Source organism: Hypanus sabinus, chromosome 8 (assembly GCF_030144855.1).
Source record: "Hypanus sabinus isolate sHypSab1 chromosome 8, sHypSab1.hap1, whole genome shotgun sequence".
Lineage (NCBI taxonomy): Eukaryota > Metazoa > Chordata > Chondrichthyes > Myliobatiformes > Dasyatidae > Hypanus > Hypanus sabinus.
The window spans coordinates 79,522,959-79,544,009 of record NC_082713.1 but is presented as its reverse complement, the minus strand read 5'-3'; the positions used below and the strand labels follow the sequence as shown (position 1 = coordinate 79,544,009).

General features: G+C 46.3%; 1 protein-coding gene across 1 annotated transcript in view; it reads right to left on the bottom strand.

The window, feature by feature from the left end:
- Window positions 1-20,411, bottom strand: part of stk26 (serine/threonine protein kinase 26) — a 121,546-nt gene extending 101,135 nt beyond the window's left edge. Inside the window, exon 1 of the mRNA XM_059977408.1 lies at window positions 19,948-20,411. Coding sequence (XP_059833391.1) covers window positions 19,948-19,989 — 42 coding nt within the window. The 5' untranslated portion in view covers window positions 19,990-20,411. The remainder of the gene's footprint in view (window positions 1-19,947) is intronic.
- Window positions 20,412-21,051: the final 640 nt, after the last annotated feature.

Below are 21,051 nucleotides of genomic sequence, written 5' to 3'. Positions count from 1 at the left end.
ATCTACTCATCCCTTCAAATTCTAGATCCTACTTGCAGATAGGGTGAATGTCTTTTGAGGTTAAGGGCAGGAGGTAAATGAATATTTCAGGGAGCTGGATAGGTGTAAAGTGCATTTGGTGTATCTCCTAACAGTTTAGCTGAGGTTTATCATGGTCCGACTTAGTGCTGTGGTCCAACTTCAGTAAGCCATAACAGCGATCCCAGCAAGGTAAAAGTACAACCAGTATACATCACTGACAGAATACATTAAGCATGTTAGAATACTGTAAATATACCTTTAAATGAATGCAATTGGTATAGTATTTAAACTGTGCAATGTCTCCTGCAGCGAACAGTGAAAGGGACCTGCAGGACTTCGCTGTGGCAGCAAGAAAATTCAGCCTAACCATCAACCTGCAGAAGTTCTACTTTAGCCCGCACCTCATACCAACTCTGCGGAACCACGAATTGAGAGCGAACACAGCTCAACAACGTTGACGCCTTCACCAACTTGGGAAGAAGCCTCACTTCCTCGTGCAGTCTAGATCGAGAGGTCTCAAACAGACTTGCAAAAGCTGGGCATCCTTTGGCAGGCTATGGACACGTGTGTGGGGAGACCACGGCATCCGGCTGAAGACCAAGACATACAGAGGAAACATCCTGACTTCTTTGCTGGATGGCTGTGAAACATGGACCCCAAACCACAGGCATATCAAGATGCTTCATCAGTTCCACCTGCGATGGAACCATCTCACGGCAAGACAGAGACCCTACCACAGAAGTGCTACGAAGGGCTGAGAGCTCTGGCACAGAGACCCCGATCATGAAGGATCAACTTCGATGGGTTGGACATGTGGTCCGAGTGGAAGACAACCACCTTCCAAAGGTGATATTCTCTTCCGAACTTGTAAATGGCACCAGAAAGCAGGGAGGCCCAACAAAGCACTACAAAGACTGCGTGAAAGCAATATCCCGGTGACTTGTCAGGAGGCCTCGGTCAAAGTCCGCACTGCCTGGCGCCTGGCAGTCTACAAAGGCACCAGCATATTCGTAGAGCGGTGGCTGAAGGACCTCAATCAAAAGTGCCAGGACCGCAAGGAGAGACGACCCAACCCTTCAACGTCCGTAACGTGCCCGATCTGCAGACGCACCTGTGCTTCCCTGTTCGGGCTTCGTCTCATCAGAGGCATCACTGACGTCATCATCGCTCCCGATGGACTTCCAAGATGATCTTCAGGTGAATACAGTTGGTATAATATTGAAACTGTGCAATGTCCTGGACTGCATCATTGTATATTGTCTAAACAAAACATTTTTGGAAAATAAATAGTTAAGTTCTTTGTGAGAGCATTCTGGTGCCGGAACATGCACCTACCAATGAGTGCTTCATTCAGCAGGCAGACCAGGAAGAAAACCTGCCGCAAAACTGCTGAGGAACACATTTGCTTGTGAGGAAAACCTCAATGACATCCAGGACAAAGGACTTCTTAGCCCATGTATCACACACTTGACCCGACACAGTGCAGCAGCCAACCTGATCTACGGCAGTCAGCAATGCTATCTTCTACCCTGATGCCAGGAAGCAAACAAGTAGAACTGGTTCGGGAAAAAACAGCAAGGCAGCTTCCAGCCAACAACAACTCTGGTGCACAATAAAATTACAGGCGGTAATCACATCTCAGCACCAACTGGGCAATGCACATTTTGTATCTCAGTACCTTCTTCTGGGGCGGGTTGGTAGAGTAGTGGTTAACACAATCGTTTTAGAGCACCAGTGATCATTAACCATGGTTCTATTCCTGCCACTGTCTGCAAGGAGTTTGCACATTTTCTTTTTGTGAAACCTCCAGGTTCTCCAGTTTCCTTTCACATTGCAAAGATGTACAGCTGAGTTTAGGGTTAGTGAGCTGTGGGCGTGTTAATTGGCTCCTGAAAAATGGCAACACTTGTGGGTTGCCCCTAGCTCAATCTTTGTTGCGTCAATTTGATGCAAATGACACATTTCACTGTACGCTTTGAAGTTTCAATGTATATGTGAGAAATGAAGCTAATCTCTCTATTGTCACAATTTTAGGGTTATGAGTTATAAAGCAAGGAAACAGGCCTTTCAGCCCGACTTCTCCATACTGACCGAGTTGTCCTCCTCAAAGTCACACGGTTAGTCATCAAGCCCACCTAAGTAACTTCATTCAGATCTGCCCCTGCTGCTTGTTCCCGACACCCTGACCCAGTGCTTTTGTTAGATGTAGGCTTGGCAAGTCACATCTAATCTTGTTTGGCCACGCAACTGCATCCGCCTGAAATTCAGGGAATCCACATACTGGATCTGCTCACCTACTAATCCGTGCTGACACCACCCCCCCCCCCCCCCCCCCACCTCCTGCATTCGCTGACCAACACCGGTGAACACAAAGCCACCACTTTTAAATTCTCAAATCACTCACAGCCTCCCTCCCCTTCTCCTCCTCACACTTCAGCCCCCAGCTACTTGCAATTCTCTGTCAGGCAGTAGAGGAACAGGCTCCTTCAACCCACAAATTTGCACTCATCCCCTTTTATTCTCTAATTGGCCCTAGATTCTGCCCCTCACACATACAAAAGGGCAACTTACAGTGTACTTTGAATACTTAAGTGATTCACCACTTGTGGTCAGTTAACTTATTGCTAAAATGAATTGCCTACACCACTGTGTGACAAGACTTCAGCTTCCCTCTGGGCCAATCGAGCGCCACATGCCCCTTTTTCTACAACCAGAGGCAGTCTGCGATGCATCCACTACAGCACACAGAAATCCCACAGTGAGGATCCCTTTCGCACCTCCAAAGACCAAACCCTTCCCCCTTTGTTACATCTCTTCCTCCTCTCCTCACAACCTTGCAATTCCATGCCTCCAGGATTTTCCAGAGTATCTGCAGTGGTGCAAGTACTAACACAAGGATCCATGCGGAAATGACTCACAACCTCTGTAACCGCTTGTATAACATTATGAGAAACGGAGTAGACAGTCTTCAAACCAGGGCTAAGATATCCAATATTAGAGGGCATAGCTTTAAGGTGAGAGGGGGAAAGCTAAAATAGATTTTCAAGAACATGATCTTCCACAGAGAGAGGTAGGTACATTCGGCCCTCCTTATCCATGGGGGATTGGTTCCGGGACCCCCTGCGGATACCAAAAATCACGGATGCTCAAGTCCCTTATTTAATCTGTCTTACTGCGGTGGTCTTTAGGACCCAGTGGAACCCCGAACTTTATTTAACCTGTCTCAGTGCGGTGGACTTTCGGACCTGGCGCAGCTCTGAACCTGCAGTGTTTCTGTTCATGAAAATAATCATGATCGCGATTGAAAATAAGGTGGAAGTGATAAAGCGATCGGAAAGAGGTGAAATGCCATCAGTCATTGGAAAAGCGTTAGGCTACAGTCAGTCAGCGATCAGAATAATTTTAATGGCGCTTGTGAAAGGCCCTGCCCCAACGAAAGCAACAATTATTGCAAAGCAATGCAGTGGTTTAATTAATGAAATACGTATGTTTCCTAAGTGTTTTATATGCATAGAAAGGTAAAAAATATACTAAGAAAAACGTTTGACTAACTGACGCTAAACAATACCTGATGTACCTGTTCCGACTTCAAATCTGACTTAAAGAAAAAAAAAGTCTGTACATGCTCAAACAACAAGTGCTGGAGAGAGAACTTCCGGGTTTTCCTTATCCGCGGTTGGTTGAATCCGCGCATGCTGAACCCATGGATAAGGAGGGCCGACTGTACATGGAACACATTGCCAGGAGAGGAGCAGAATCAAATATAATACAAAGTGCTGGAGGAGCTCAGCAGGTCAGGCGCCATTTATGGAGAGGAATAAACAGTCAACGTTTCTGGTTGAGGCCTTTCATCAGTACTAGAAAGGATAAAGCCAGAATAAGGTGGTGGGGAGAGGGGAAGGGGTACAAGCTGGGAGGTGATAGGTGGAAGGTGGGTGAGGAGGGAGAAGCTGGGAGGTGATAGGTGGAAGAGGTAAAGGACTGAAGGAGGAGGAATCTGATAAGGGAAGACAGTGGACCATGGGACAAAGGATGAAGGGTACCAGATGGAGGTGATGAGCAGGTGAGGAGGAAGGGTAAGTGGGTAGCCAAAATGGGGAATAGAAAAAGAAAGAGTAGGGAGGGGGAAGAAATTACAGGAAGTTAGAAAACTTAATGCTCATGCTACCAGGTTGGAGGCTTCCCAGTCAGAATATATAACGTGTTGCTCCTCCAACCCGAATGTGGCCTCACCATAGCAGTAGAGGAAGCCATGGCCCGACATATCAGAATGGGAATGGGAGGTAGCCCCTCCTCCTTTCTGCTACTGTCCAGTAGTTTGTGTATTTTGCTCTGAATTTCCAGCATCTGCAGAATCTTGTGTGTTTATGATCAGATATGGTAATATTCTTTAAGCAGCACTTAAATAGACATGTAGGGTCCTCAGATTATTAACTGTATGTTAATAAAATGGCTTCTCTGTAGCATTATAATGAAATGGCTTCTTTGTGGGTAACTGATAAGGTAATGCTCTGTTTAGTTGGAATGTTTGGGTTGTAATTATTGATAACGGAGAAACGAACCAATGGTAGCAATGTTGTTCTATCTGTATGTGTGGAAACCTGGAGTGAGGGCGCGAGATTTTCGGGATGAGAACCAGAGAGGAAGGATGTGCTGGACACGCTCTGGTCGACCACCGAGGTTGGTCCCAGGCAGTGGGTTGAGGAGGCCGGAGAGGATCAAATAGAGGACCGAAGAATTTGAAATTGAGCTCCAACGATTGTGCACAAATTGTTTGAACTCTGATAAGTTTTGGCGCCTTTTCTTTTCATATTGTATCGCTATTAATAACATAGTTCTAGTAAGATTTATGGAGTGTACTCTGTAAACGTACATGGTGTGCGGTCTGATATTGTGTGTGCGAGTTTGTATCAGTGTGCATTTCACCGCATCCACGTATACGGGAGACACGGTTTGGCGGGTGGACGGATTCTCCCCTAGACATACATCAGCTGATAGCGTGGGCATTACAGACACATCAACAGGGAAGGATTAGAGGGATACAGACCATGATGGAATTAGTTTTGGCCGCCAAAGACATCGTAGGGAGCGGTCAATAAACAGACTCAAGCCCAAACCAGTATCGGGGCTAGATAGAGGTTCACATCACCATTAACCCTGATAAAAGCAAGGCTTACTCCCCTTCATTGCCTGCTGTTTAATTACATTGTGTCACAGCAGAAATTATTTTCTTTCTCTGAGGAAAGTCTGACTCAATCTCCCCCGAACCCCTCTCTCTTGTCCAGAATTTTGTGCAAGTTGCTCTGGATTTCTAGCACTTGCAGAATTTTGTGTGTGGACTGAGCTGGACACTACCTGCATCAACCACGTCCTTACCTCCTCCCTGTCAGTCCTCTCTTTGTCTCCAGCCCAGCTTCTCCACCAGGCTCTTCACGCACAACCGGCAAACAGAGTGAATGAGGCCTCCCAAGCCAGAGTAAGTGCCCTTGACAAGATGAACAAGCAAGGTGAAGGAGTGATCTCTCATCTTCTAAGCTATCAGAAGGGTCTCCAACAACGTTGTCATTAACCCCAACCAACAAGGCTATTAGTCATACCCAATCCCCCCTGAACTTCAGAATTTAAATGGTCCACTGCATTTGCCAAGGCTGACATGTTGCCTTTGTAAAGTAACATGGCTATCTCATCAGACTGTGACCCCTCATTATTACAGCAACCAGACCATGCTTCCCTTGATACCAATAGCTCCTGCTCTGTTACATCACTGACAAAATTCCAAATGTAGATATTTCTGATCCTGATCCAAAAAAATACATATCAACCTGTATCCTCCTCTGGATAATAACCCAAGTACATTGATCTGTGCCAACAATAGAATAGGAGCTGTACATGTTAAAAGTCTCAAAGGAAAACAAAAGCCTTAGCTTACCTCAGAAGAAAGATCATTGACCCAAAATGTTAATCCTGTTTCTCCTTCCACAGAGGCTAGCTGACCTACTGTGTACTTCCAGAATTTCCAGCTTTACTCCTTACAGTAGTGGGTGTGGGACTGAGGGCACTCACTGATGAATAAATGACCAACTGCGAGAGGGTTACAGTAGGTGCCCTGGGCAATAGTTATACATTATTGAGCATCACTTGTGGATTACCACACCACTGCTTATGGGAGTTATCAATCCATAATCTGGCTGTCAGGAGAAAATAGGAGCCAGAATAGGCCATCAAATCAATCCTACAATTCCACATGACTAGTTAGTTTGACCCAGGCCTCAAGTCCTTCCCCTCAGCAACCAATTCTCTGATCGCTCAAAGAAGTTTTCTCGGCTTCTGAAGGGAAATGCACATCAAACTTTACATCACCGACCGCATACAGAAATATGATTGCAGAACTCACAGCACATTAAGTGTACAGTTAATGCACCAAGTACCCACACCTAGCATCAGAAGCAAAATTACGAAATGGGATAGAGTAAATAGGTGAACTTTTATTCATTGTAAATAGTATTTGGAAGTTCACAAAGGAATCAAGTTCCAATTCACAGTTTCCAGGTACTCTGTGGGGGAATGGACCACACCTACTCAGGTTTCATATCTATAGGCTGCACTCGGCTATCCCAAGGTGTGCCCAGCACCCGGACGCCATAGTGGCAACAACAACATGCACTAACCCTCCGAGAAGGAGCACTGGACAGAGGTAGCCTACTGACAGGGTGCAAGACAACAACCTCACCCTAAATGTCAGCAAAACGAACAAGCTGGTCATCAACCTCAGGAGGTGGGGCAGAGCCCATGCCTGAGTCTGGTGCTGAGGTGGAGATGGTACAGAGTTTCAAGCTCCTTACTGCAAGTATCACCAAGTTTGTCCTGGACCAGACACATGGTCACTACAACCAAGGAAGCATACTGCTTCTTCAGAGGGCGAAGGAAATTCAGCATACTCCCAATCACCCCCACCACAGAAAATATCCAATGCATATGCATCACAGCTTAGTACAGCCACTGCTCTACCCAAGACCACAAAAACCTGTAAAATGTAGTGAACACAGTCCCGTTCATCATGAAAGCCAACCTCCCCTCTACAGTCTGTCTGCTTTTACTGCCACCTCAGAAAAACACCTGACGTAATCAAGGTCATTTCAATCATTCTCTCTTTGCATCAGGCAGAAGATACAAACACACCAGACTGAAGGACAGCTTCGACCCGCCTGTTACCCGACTCTCAAAAGAACAGCACTTGCTACAGATGAGGGCTTGAACTCTATCTACTTCGACATAACCCTTGAACTTTGTGTACCTGCACTGCCTTTCTTTGTAACTAACACGATATTCTGCATTGGGGAGTTTTTTTTCTACACTCCCTTCCTGGAATGGTCAAGCTGGATGGCATACAAGCAATAACTTTTCACTGCATTTCAGTACACTTGAAAATAATTAATCAATTACTAAGGATGAGTGCAGACCAACACAAGACCATTCCTGGAATCCAGTCTAACTAGCTCACCAAACACAATAGCCAGCTTTCCTTCTCTCATCTGACAAGCCCACTCAGGTGATTAATTGATGACTAACATTGTATCAACTACAACTGTGGCTGGTTGTGAAACTCTTGACGCCAAGCGCCCATCTGAGTTAAATTCCAGCCTCAAACTTCGACCTGCTTTCTCAGTTGATCTGGATTCTGTTGCAACATTCTTCACTGTCAACTCTACCGACGATCTTGGTGTCGCTTGTAAACTTATTAACCACGCCAACTAGATTTGCATCTAGATTGTTAATACAGGTGACAAATACACAAGAATGTTAAAAAAAAAACAAGGTGGGGTTTAACTTAAATTGTGAAATTTACCAGACAGGTCTGTGATCTCTAGAGTTTAAAGGAAAGACAGGTCATTTTTAATGAAACATACAAAATTCTTATCGGGGCTTGACAACTTGGAAGCAAAGATGATGGCTGGGGTGTCCAGAAAATGAGATTGGATGAGATGAAAAAGATTGTGAATCTTTGGTATAAATTACCCAAGAGAGCTAATTTGCTGAGAACGTACCAAACCATATTGATAGCTATAGATATTAAGGGAATATGCAGGTAAATGTCATACAAATAAAAAGTTGGTCACATTTTTATTGAATGCTGGAGTTTAAAGGACACACTGTGGCTTACTCCTGCTTTATTTTTCCTGTACTTCCTAAACTTTAAATACCTTTTTAAACTGTTTTGGGTTTTTGAAGAAACCAATAACCTCTATCCCCTTTGCCATTGTAATATGTACGACTACTCTTCTGGCTCGGGTCTCTCCTTAGCCTTGGTCTGCATCAACCCCAGCTCAGTGCAAAAAGTAGTCTACTGCACCAATCGTGGTGTAATATGCCCAGAACGCACCCCCCCCCCCCCACCACTGAGATAAGCGCGGTCATAGGCAGTTCCAGACACAAATTCACGACTGAATATTAATGCATGGTCGTTACTCTGCTTCCCAAATTTCCTTCCAGTTTCTGATTGTAATCATTCAAGAGCAAGGAAATGGAATATTTATCTCAAGAGCAGATTTATACATTCGATTAATGATCTTAAGCTCTTAAAAATGTACCAACTTCAGCCTTAGATAACGTGTTAAAACTCAGGTACGGTATAAAACAAAAAGCTTAGAAATTAGTTTCATTTCACTTCAAGGGCATCTTGCCATGATGATTCGCTAGGGCTTCTTCCTGATCGACAATGCATGCAATTTCCTGTTGGTGGTTTGTGCTGGGTTACAGCCTCCTGTTACAGCTGCAGGATCTTTCATCTCAAACCAGTGGCTGCATCGCTTCACAAATGATGTGCAGACTCCAAGTAAGGTAGAACTAGAAACCATGGGGTCAGAACACGAGGCCTCCGGCCTTCCAGAAGTTGATAACACTGGAACCCTAATACTGGTCAAGGTGACTCACTATGTTTGCATTCATGATTAAACTATATTTCACTTAGTAAATAAAAATTCTCAAGAGCATAACTGGACAATTACTGATGTCAAGTCATAAAAGATATTACAATATCCTGAACATCAAGGTTTTAAGGTTGTCTTGAAAGTGAAGAAGAGGGGAAAAAGGGAATTGAGTAAGTACCAGGGCTGGGACTGGGGGAAGTTCCATTTAAGCACAGCCAATCATTTCTCCACTTCTGTCCTACCTAAAGTCACTGTTGTGTTGGCAATTTCCCCTTTGAATTACACAAAGTGCCTCACCAATAAGCTCAGACAACACACCATCATCAACTCCTGATCATGGCACTGTCCTTCCATTTGCCCTTCATTATTTACCTGCTTTCAGATTCCAATCTAACCTTTTGTACTCCCTGTCCTCGCCCACAATTTAAGACTCAAGATCCTGGAGGAACTCAGCTGGTCAGGCAGCTTCTAGCAAAGATCCTGTTTCCTGAGGATGACACATAAGCCTCTTACAACATTTTACTCAAACGGTTATCAGACTCCTCCTTCCTCAACCCTATACCTCTTCAGAATCAGATCTAATATCACACTTCATAAAATGTATGAACTCTTCCACTCATTTCCACCAAAGCTTTGCAACTTCTTACTTCATCCCCCATCCACCCTTCCCCCTCACGAGGTCTCACCTATCACTTGCCAGCTTGTAATCCTTCCTATCCACCCCACCTTCATATTCTGACTTCTTTGCCCCTTTCTTTCCAGTCCTGATGAGTCCAAAAAGTCAATTATTTACTCCTCTCCATGGATGCTGCCTGATCTGCTGAATTCCTCTAGCATCCTGTGTGGTCTGCTATCAAAATTACTGTCAGCACAGCCACAAGAAATGTAAATTGGTCACACACATAGCCATGTATATTCACTGCTCCTCCATTCTGTAGAAATGTTAATCAGTGACCAATCACAATCCCAATCCACATCACATGAACTAACGTGAGGCACAAGTGCAACCAAATTACGTTATAGCACTGCGAGTCCCATGTAGTTTTACTTAATTCTTTCTTCAAACACCGTTCCATCGCTGGAGCAACGAGCCAGACTGTTTTTACTAAACCTCTGATGAATACTGTAAATGGCTTTGGAAATTAAGGGTGTGGGATTGAGGAGAGTAGGCATGCAGAACAAAAACAGCCCCATCACATGCAGATTGCAGCCCCGCACCTTTACCAAGAATGCTTTGTTAAGCAGTTTGCATATTCTTCGAACCATGGTCCCTGCTGACTCAGGAAATGACAGCCAATTTCCATACAGCAAGACCCCACCATTTTCAATGCACACTCCACCAGAGTTACAAATGAGGAAAGATTATTCTTACCATATCCACACCATGGACTGGATTAATAACATCACATCCCCCTACTCCCCTCACCCCACCCATCCCAAGATAACAGTATTACCTTACAATTTGCATGACAATCTGTCTGCCTGCGCAGAACTCCATACTGATCATAACTGCTGTCAGCAGCCTTTACAGAGCTGGCCACTTTCAACAATGAGGCAGGTTATAGCCCACACTGTTTCTCAGTGTGGATGACTCCAGGTATACCATTTGAGCAGACAACACTTGGGACAGAGAGAGAGCGAGACGAGGCACATTCCTCTTCTCCATGTCACCCATCTAGCCCTCACATCCAAACAAGCAACCCTAGCAAAAACTAACAGCTGCTAGCACCTGATTCGCAAAATCAAAGTCAAGTTTGTTGCGACAAGTGATCAAATTGATCATAGTATGGCTGAACTAGAGTGGTTAGGGTTTTGCTAGTTGGTTCAACAATTGAATCGTCGAAGTAGCTGTCCATGAACCTTTGCATTTCCCAGTCCCTGCATTAGCCACAGGAATTGTACTTGTACACAGCAACCAAGTGAAACACCGTTAAATTCTTGGAAGACTTGAGTAGATAGGGTCTTAATCAGAGATTATTTTATCTGGAACATCAGGGGCTGACCTCATTAAATGATATAAACATTTTGAGAGGCAGTAGATAGGGCAGATAGTCCTCGTCCCGGGATACAAAATTACTTCATTATTCCTTATTCTGCACTATTTTGTAATTTATAGTAATTTTATGCTTTTGCACTGTACTGCTATCACAGAACAACAGATTTTGCATCACTTAAGACGGTGATAATAAACCCATTTGTTTTGTATACTAAACAGTGCAGGTGCAAGGCAGAAGGTGAAAGTTTAAAGATTTACTAGAATTATTTTTCCCCTGCAGAGTGGTAGGTGCATGGAACATACTGCCGGTGGAGTTGGAGGAAGCAGATATGATGTCATTTAAATAGGCGCATGAATGGGCAGGAATGGAGGGATATGGACCACGGTTTTGCATATGTTCAGTTTAAACTGATATCGTAATCAGCACAGATTAAGCCAAAGGGCCTATCCTGTGTTCTAATGTTTTATGAATAATCAAAAATAACCATATAAACCACTGTTAATGCAAAAGCTGTGGATTTGGGAAACCTGCAATAACTGCAGAGAATGTGGAAGATCAGACAGCTTCTGCACTGACCTGTCATTCCCTCTCCACTGGTACTATCTGTGGTTATTTCCAACCATCCACTTTGTGGGGATAAATATGGGTTGTTGTGGAGTGCTCCTCCAGAGCCACCCTAAACACTCCTGCTTCACACCACAGGAGCCTGTACCACACACAAAATGGAGTACATTTACTCTAACAGCTCCTCACAAATCCACTACCTCTCCCACCAAGGGCCACAGAAGGAGAGCTCCTCATGGGCACATGTCACACACAACCACAATTTGTTAGCAGCTAGCATTGCTGCTTTACAGTGTCAGAGATCTGGGTTCTATCCTGCTCTCTGTGCAGAAATTGTACACTCTCCCATTCTGATCTCCAGTGCTCTGTGTAGAAATTGTGTACTCTCCCAGTGACTGTGTGGGCTTTCCTCAGATTCTCCAGTTAGCTCCAACAGCCCTAAAACATTCAGGCTAGTTAACTAGTCAATGTGCCTCACCCCTTTAATTGCAGTTAATAGGCTAAAAGAATCAAAGAGGAGTTGAGAGGCATGCAACAGAGAGTAAAATTGAAGGAAGTAAGATGGGAGGACAAGGGTGGGAGTGATTGAATGGCATTGCTCCCCTGGAATTGGCAATGGACCTAACACTGCACAGGAGGAGGCCATTTAATTGTACAAGACTTGTGGAATTACATCTCCATCCTTTTAGTAATGCTGAGCCTAACCCTGGAACTTTTTCTCCAACAGCAGTGTGCCAGTACCTTCACCATGAGGACCGGCCTTGCCAAAGGTGCACATAAACCACAACTAGAGAAAGGGATATACTACACACACACTGACTGAGAGACTGATTCAAAGAACTGAAAGGATTGAAAATGACAAGGGGAGAATTTTTTTTTCTTCAGTGATTGGTCAGGGTTTAGAAAGTATTGGTGGCAAATTTTATTGCAGTGTTCAGCAGCAAACAGGATAAATATCTGAAAGAAAAGAATTTCCTATGGTTGCTGCCGATAGGATACATGGAAGTGGGGTAGGGCATGGGGAGACAAGCCTCCAGAGCCACTAAGCCTCAGAAGCAGAGGGGCAATCCGACTGACGTTTAGAGGATTACAAATGGCAGAAAATAGAAAGCAAATAACAGAGGTAGATGGTCAGATTTTTTCCCCTACAGTATCAATATCATATACCAGAGTTCATGCATTTAAGGTGAGAGTAGGAACACTTGAGAGGGATGTGCAGAGAAAACTTTTTTGGTCGGTGGCCAGAGTGTGCAGCCAGGAGTGGTGGTGAAAGCAGATCCGGAAGTGGTGTATTAAGAGGGTTTTAGATAAGCATAGATGAATATGCAGGGAATAGAGGAATATGGATCACGTGCAGGCAGAGGAGATTTCATTTAATTTGGCAATACATTTGGTATATTGTATGTCAAAAGGCTCCTCCTGTGCTGTACTAATCTACTTTCTACAGTATATTGTTGTGAATCAGTAATATTTGAGTACTATTGTGTATATGTATATTTTATATACATGTTTGGTTAAGCATTCTTTGTTGTTTAAATAATTCATTAAGGTTATATGTGCAAAGTATGGGAATGGCACACATCATCAGGACACCGTGTCATATGTGCGTGCCTCATTTAAAAATAAAGACCAAGTTAGATTTGCATTCTTAGCTCTCTGTTTTCCTTTCAATCAGTTTTTGTTTTGAGTTACAAAACTTAAAAATGGTGCGAAGAAGTTTTCAGCAAACTTGAAATAACTACCTACCTGTGTGACATTTGAGCTTAAAAAAAGTGCAGCGAGAAACAGTAAAGTTTAAAAAAAATCACACAGCACGTTTTTTCCTCTTCGGAACAACACATTTTGTTGACAGAAGTAAAGACGATAGAGTTTAAAAAGAAAGGCAGATAACACAAGAATACATGGGTTCATAAACAGTGAGAACCAGGTAATGTTAGTCATTAACAAAAAAGCAGAAATAGCTGGCTATGTCAGAGATTGACATGTTTGATTACACAATAGATAACCAGCTCATGTATACTGAGCAAATTGAGCAGTATTTTGAAGCAAGTGAAATAGCCAATGAGAAGTATGTGCCAGTTTTGCTGAATACATTGGGTTTAAAGGCATGAAGTTTGACTGCTTCAACCAAACCAGCCAAAATGAGTATTTTCCTATTGTGAAATAATGCAGGAACATTTTGAACCAAAACAATTGTTGACTGCAGAACACTTTAGGTTTCTTAAGTGGAATCAAAAGGAATTGAAGTGCATTTTAGTGTATGTGGCTGAATTTGAGTAGTTATCTGAGCATAGTCAGTTCAGTAATGCGCTTAATGATGCACTGAGAAGGCATTCAAAAATGCCTTCTAACTGAAGCACAACACACATTTAGTGCCCATTTTCAAACGGCAACACGTGCAGAAATGTTTCCTGATTGAATTCAAGAGGACAACTAATCATTGGAAATGCCGATGGATTTTCCTGTTTACCCTTGGAAAAGGAAATACCTGAAAAATTTACAAGAGGACACTTGTCTTGAAATACTCTCCCTAATGCAAATTAAAAGTCTCCTTATTACAGCAGAGATGATTGAAAAGGGCAACCACAAAAGACCTCACATCTCAAACATCTGAACTGCGCTGCAGAATCTCTAGTTCCCCCCATTTTTACCAGAGCCAGGATGAACTTGCCCTTGACAGGGGTTGTCTTTTGTGGGGACTGAGAGTTATAGCACCATACAAGTTGAGAGCTGGAGCATTAGGAGGAGCTACATGCTGGCTAACTAGGCATGGTCAAAAAAGAAAGTGCAGGCTCAAAACTTTGGTTGGTGGCCTGGGAATAGATTGAGAAGCTTTCCATGCAGTTTGGGATGCCAACTCATCCAGAAGATGCCGAGAGCAGTGCCTTGCTATTCCTGTGAACAGCTTGCATTGCCCCAGCAGAGGATTTATATCAACTTTGCCAGATCGTTCATGGGCACAGATTTCTTGGTAGTAGTGGACACAACTACAAAGTGGCCAGAAATGTTCCCAAATGGCTTATACTTCAATCTCGCAGTGAAAATGTGTTGGTGTTTCAGAACATTCAGTCGGTGACAACGGACCACAGTTTGTTGCAAAACAGTTTCAGCCATTCCTGAAAATGGATGGACCAAGACAAACCACATCTGCACCATACCACCCAGTCACAAATGATTTGGCTTAAAGGTTTGTCCAGAGTCTAAAGAATGCTTTGCCTAGGATGTCAGCAGAACACACCATGTTGACAATTAATTGGAAGCTCACCAATTTCCCCCCTGCATACCACAACGTAACACACTCCACATCCAACAATTCACCAGTTATCCTGTCCCTTGGTCGCTGTTTGTGCTCACACTTAGATCTCCTCAAACCCAAACTCAGGAGGAGGATGCTGGACAAATAGCTGAGACAAACTGAAGGCTCCTCAAACAAGGAGGTTTGAGGTTTCACTCCTGGATAAACAGTAGCGGCGAGGAACCACAGAGGTGATCAAAAATAAGTACATGGACAGAACTGGACCACTCTCCTACACGGTGGAGATTATATCCGATGTCATCTGGGGATGACCTGTCAATCAGCTGTGGAGAGCAGAGTCAATTGTTAGAGAAGAAAGCTGGCCAGAGCTGTCAGAACCACTTCCTGCAGTCCCAGAGTCAACTCCTACAACCATCACAGAGGGGTCCCAGAACCTGAGAGCCCAGCCACAAGTCTCACCTGCCAAGCAGAGTAACCCCCTTGCCAGGAAAGATTATCCCACAAGAGTAGGAAATCCTCCACAGCAATTAAATCTTTAGGTCTGAATGGGAGAATTTAAAAGTTACTGTGCTGTGGATGTCTATATAGTAGCTGTATTATATAGCATATGTATATGTTGAGATGCATTCTATAGAGTTGAGTTTATAGCTAAGTGGGAGGAGCATTGAATGTTTAATATTTCCAGAAATATTTGAGTAATATTGTATACATCATTTGATTAAGCATTCTTTCTTGTTTAGATAATTCATTATGGTTATACTGTAAGTGCAAAGTACAGGAACAGCATACATCATCACACCCTGTGAAATATGTGTATGTCTCACTGAAGTGTAAAGGCAAAGTTAGACTTACATACCTGGCTCTCTCTTTTATATTTCAATTAGTTTTTTTTAAGTTTTGGTGTTAACATAACATACATGTTCAATGTAGCATTGAACTAGATAGCAATCTAGTTATGACCATTTTCTGGTCACATATGGTCATTAACCTGAAGTGCCTCAAAGGCTGGGCCGTAAAATCAAAGTCATACAACACTGAAACAGGCCCTTTAGCCCAACTCACTCATGCCGATCAAGGTGCCTACCTGAACTCATTCCATATGCCTGCATTTGACCCATTCCTTCCAAATCCTTCCTATCCACACATCTCACACCTTTTAGAAAGTAATTGTACCTGCCTTTACCTCTTCCTCTGGAATCCCATTCCATATCTCACCATCCTTTGTGTGAAAATCTTCAAGTTTATTGCCATCTGACTGCACACATATATACGACCAAATGAAACAATGTTCCTCCGGGCCACAATGCACCCACCGAACATACATCGCACAAAGCATACAAATGAAAGTATTATACTATTAGCTATATAAAAAAAATACAATTCAAAGTCATGTAGTAAAGTGCAGCACAGGTAAACAGCTAGTTGACCTCATGACGAGACCTCTGTGGTGGCAGTGTATTCACTGGTCTCACAGCCTGAGGGAAGAAGCTGTAACCGAGTCTGGAAATCCAAGTCCTGATGCTTCTGTACTTCCTTCCTGATGGTAGTGTGTCAAAAAGATTGTGGAATGGGTGGTAGGGATCCCCAGCAGTGCTTTGGGCCCTTTGTCTGAAACACACCCCCTAAACGTCACACAGCAGTTTTTAGTGTCCTCTGTAGGGTCTTGCGTTCCAATGCCTTGCAGCTTCTGTACACAATGATGCAGCCAGATAGGACATTCTTAATGGTGTTCCTGTAGAAAGTTGTTAAAATAGGGGTGGGGAGCCTCACACATCTCAATCTCCCCAGAAAGTGTAGATGCTGCTGTGCCTTAACGAGTGAGGTGGTGTTGTGGGTCCAGGTAGAGTATCCGTTATATGCATACCAAGGAAGTGCATGGTCGTTACAAAACAACAAACACTGATGTACAATGGAGAGTGGTTGACCCGTGCCCTCCTGAAGCCCACAATCATCTCTTTGGTCTTGTCCATGTTGAGACACTGGTGGTTGTTCCAACACCTTTTGACAAGCCTCTCTACCTCCTTTCTGTATACAGAGTTATCATTGTTGCTGATGAGGCCAGCCACTGTAGTATCATCAGTGAATTCGATGACATAGTTTGAGCTGGATCTCCCACTGCAGTTGTGAGTCAGCAGCGTGAATGGCAGTGGACTGAGCATACAGCACTGGGAGGGGTCAGTGCTCAGTGTGAGAAAGATGAGATGTTGTTACCAACTCAGACTGACTGGGGTCTTTCTGTCAGGAAGTCCAAGTTCCTGTTGTAAAGACTGGTGGAGAGTCCCAACCAGGACAGTTTACTCAACAGCCTCTGAGGGATGACGTGTTGAGCTGATGTCGATAAACAACATCCGCAAACCTGCCCCTCAAATCTTTGTATCTTCCCCTCTCATCTTAAACCTATCCCTCTAGTTCGCACTTCCCTACCTTAGGAAAAAGACCAGTCACCCTATCTATTCTTCTTAAGATTTTAGAAACCTCATTCCTGATTTTATAAAAGGCCACTCCTCAGTCTCCTTCACTCCAGGGAAAAAAAGACACAGTCTATCCAATCTCTCCTTATAAACTGAACCCACCAGTCCACACAACATTCCTGTGAAACTTTTCTGGGCCAGATTTGCTTAATACAACCTTTCAATAATGTGGCAACCACAACTGCATTCAATCCTTCAAGTGCTGTCTTACCCAACTGCAACATGACATCCAAACTCACGTACTCAACTCCACAACCAAACAAAACAAGCATACCATAAGCTTTCTTCACCACCCTATCTACCTACACAGCCACTTTCAGGGAACTATATTCAATACTTGAACCTTAAGGTCTCTCTGTCCTACAACACTCTCCAGGGCCACATCATTCACAGTGAAAGTCCTGCCCAGGTCTAACCTCCCGGCAATGCTTTGGGAAGTTAAACTAGAATGCAGTTCTGGACTCCTTTTGAAAGCCAGACTAGATGTTGACAGAAGAGCTCCAAACATGGCAACTGCAGCATATGAGATGGAACTTTTACCAATTCAGTACAGGCTACAGACTTGACAATAATCTGCCTAGTACTATCTTCCCACTATAGTCCTCCTAAAACGTCACCCACTGCCCAGAGTGCTACTGTGATACAGTTTAGTCGTCATCCTGTCCACACAGGCTTCAACTTCAGATCATGCAGCTAGGAATGTGTGATTCAACAGGCCCAGGTTTCATGTCGAAAGGCACTGAGGGAAAAGCAGGGAGAAGGGGATGAATTCTGGCAAGGGTGCCAGGCAGCAGGTGGTGAGGGTGCACAAAGTGCAAGAGAGGCAGTGATGGGAGAGCAGGTGAAGAGTTGAGGGTTGGAGAGGTTGGGTGAGGGAAATAGGGAGGAGAGGGCACGTGAAAGGAGTGCTAGTAAGGAATTGTGTGGGTGAAGAGAATTTGTGGGAATAAGAAGTGGCAAATAGAGGTTGGTGAGGGAGATTCTGTGGGAAGCTGCTGGGTGTCTATGGAAAGACAAGGTGAAAGGGTGTTAGGGATTGAGGAATACACTGGGGGTACTGGAGTTAGGGAAGTCAGGGCGAGGGGGGGAGTCATGACAGAGAAGGGTGTGAGGGCAGGGAGGGGAGTATTCGGGATGGGAGAGGTGTGGATGGTTATTGCGAGGGCGGGCAGTGGGGGAGTCGTGCTGGGTCTATTGGGGGCAGGGCAGCTGTGCTGGGGATGGGGGGGTGTGGCGGTGGAGGGGTGGGAGTCGTGTTGGGGGTTAAAGAGTCCTGGAGGGGGAGCGCTGTCCTGGTGGTGAATGTGGTGTGGGGGAGGGGAAGAGCGTGTGTGTGCGTGCGCTGGTGCATGGGGGGGGGGGGGAGATGAGGGGCAGGGTTAGGGGAAGTGCCCTGGCCGGGGGGGGGGGGGGGGGGGGGGGGTGAGAGAGCAGTATGGGGGGTGGACTCCTGGCAGGAGGGCTGTAGGGTGGGGGGAGGTTGCAGAGTTGGAGGGGTTGTGGTGGGGTGGACTGAGGTACAGGGTCCTGGCCTGGGGTGGGGGGAGCTCTGTGGTGTGGGGGAAGGGGAGTCCTGGTCCGCGGGAGGTGCAGTATGAGTGGGGGGTGGATTCCTGGCGGGGGGGCTGTGGGGGGTGCAGTGTTGGGGTGGTGTCCTGGCGTTGGGGTGGGGGAATCTGTGGTGTGGGGAAAGGGGAGTCCTGGTCCACGGGGGGGGGGGGGGGGAAGAGAGAGATGGACTGCTGGCAAGGGGGGCTGTGGGGGTGGAGTGCTGGGGGTGTCCTGGTGCGAGTGGGGGTGGACTCCTGGCAGGGGGGGCTGTGGGGGTGGAGTGCTGGGGGTGTCCTGGTGCGAGTGGGGTGGACTCCTGGCAGTGGGGGCTGTGGGGGTGGAGTGCTGGGGGTGTCCTGGTGTGGGGGGGTGGACTCCTGGCAAGGGGGGCTGTGGGGGGGGTGGAGTGCTGGGGGTGTCCTGGTGTGGGGGGGTGGACTCCTGGCAAGGGGGGCTGTGGGGGGGGGGTGGAGTGCTGGGGGTGTCCTGGTGTGGGGGGGGTGGACTCCTGGCAAGGGGGGCTGTGGGGGGGGGGGTGGAGTGCTGGGGGTGTCCTGGTGTGGGGGGGTGGACTCCTGGCAAGGGGGCCTGTGGGGGGGTGGAGTGCTGGGGGTGTCCTGGTGCGAGTGGGGGTGGACTCCTGGCAAGGGGGGCTGTGTGGGGGTGGAGTGCTGGGGGTGTCCTGGTGCGAGTGGGGGTGGACTCCTGGCAAGGGGGGCTGTGGGGGGGTGGAGTGCTAGGGGTGTCCTGGTGTGGGGGGGTGTGGGGGAGGGTGGAGTGCTGGGGGTGTCCTGGTGCGAGTGGGGGTGGACTCCTGGCAAGGGGGGCTGTGGGGGAGTGGAGTGCTGGGGGTGTTGGGGGGGTGGACTCCTGGCAAGGGGGGCTGTGGGGGTCCTGGTATGGGGGGGGGGAGAAGAGTCCTGGCGGGGGGGTGGTGGGGTGGGCGTAGGTGCGGGGTCCTGGCCTGGGGAGGGGTGAGGGCCGCGAGGGGTGAAGGAGGAGTTTGGCCGGGCAGGGGGAATTCGGGAGCGGACCCCGCGGGGTGACAGACGAGGTGCCGCTGATGTCTCAGTGCCTCTCTTCCACTGCAAACGCAGGCAACTCATCGCCCGCCGTAAGTCGGCGCTAGGAAAGTTTGCGCCGCCGGATCCAGGCCTTACCTGCATTCCCGGCACCGCCACTGCCACCGGCGACTGAGCCATGGTCCGGAGCCCGTACGGAGATGGTCGGGCCGGCGCGGCCGACTGGGGTGGTCCGCCTTCCTCCGCCTCTGCCTCTGCCTCTGCCTCGCTCCGAGCTGGAGATCGCGACGAACTGCCCTCTCCGACCGGAGAGTCTCCACTGTGAAACTTGTCCGACTTTTCCTTCTCTTTAGGCCGTTCGCCGGCTCTGGGTCGGTCGATCCGTTCCCGTCGCAAAAGAAGCTGCGTTGTGAGTGCTTACATGTTCCTTATGTTGTCCTTACCCCCTGCTCGAACGCCATGCTCTGCCTTCAGATGTCTGCCCTCCCTTTCTCTCTCTCTCTCTCTCTCTCTCTCGTTCTCTCTTGGGTGGAGTTGCAAACTCCAGGCACGTCACTGCGAGCTCACTTTCCCAACTCAGATCTTCACCCAGTAACAGGAGCAAACCTCTGGCCCCTCCCTTCCTCCTGCATCTCGCGAACACCTCTCCAATGGAACCTTAACTTCCAATTCCAGTTTGATGCTGAACATGAATTAAAGTGATAAAATTGAATTAAAGTTCTGTTGTCTCTCCTCCTGAAGCGAGAACTGAAAAATTATTGGCTTTGAAATGCCATTCATAGGTGGAAGTGATGTTTGAAGTAATTCTGATGTGTTGACTGTCTTAGATGAAATTAATTTGCAAAAATATTAACGTTTTTCTCTGCATGTTGGTTGGTGTGTGAGAGGGATTGAGGAATGTGTTTCACATGTGGGATGCTATAGAGCGAACACAGAGCCTTTCACCTCTCACCTCCCCACTTCTTACTTCCTCCTCCAACCACCTGGCTTCACCTCTTCTGACCTTCTTCCTATTCTCGCTTTCCTCCCCCCTCCCTTTTTTTTTCCAATCCTGATGAAGGGCCTCGGCCCGAAATGTCAACTGTTTATTCATTTCTATAGATGCTGCCTGATCTGCTGAGCTCCTCCAGCATATTATGCATGCAGCTGTTAGAGCTACTAGCTCACAGTGCCAGTAAACTAAGTTCATTTTTGACTTTGCATGCTGTCTGCATAGAGTTTGCACATTCTCCTTGGTACTGC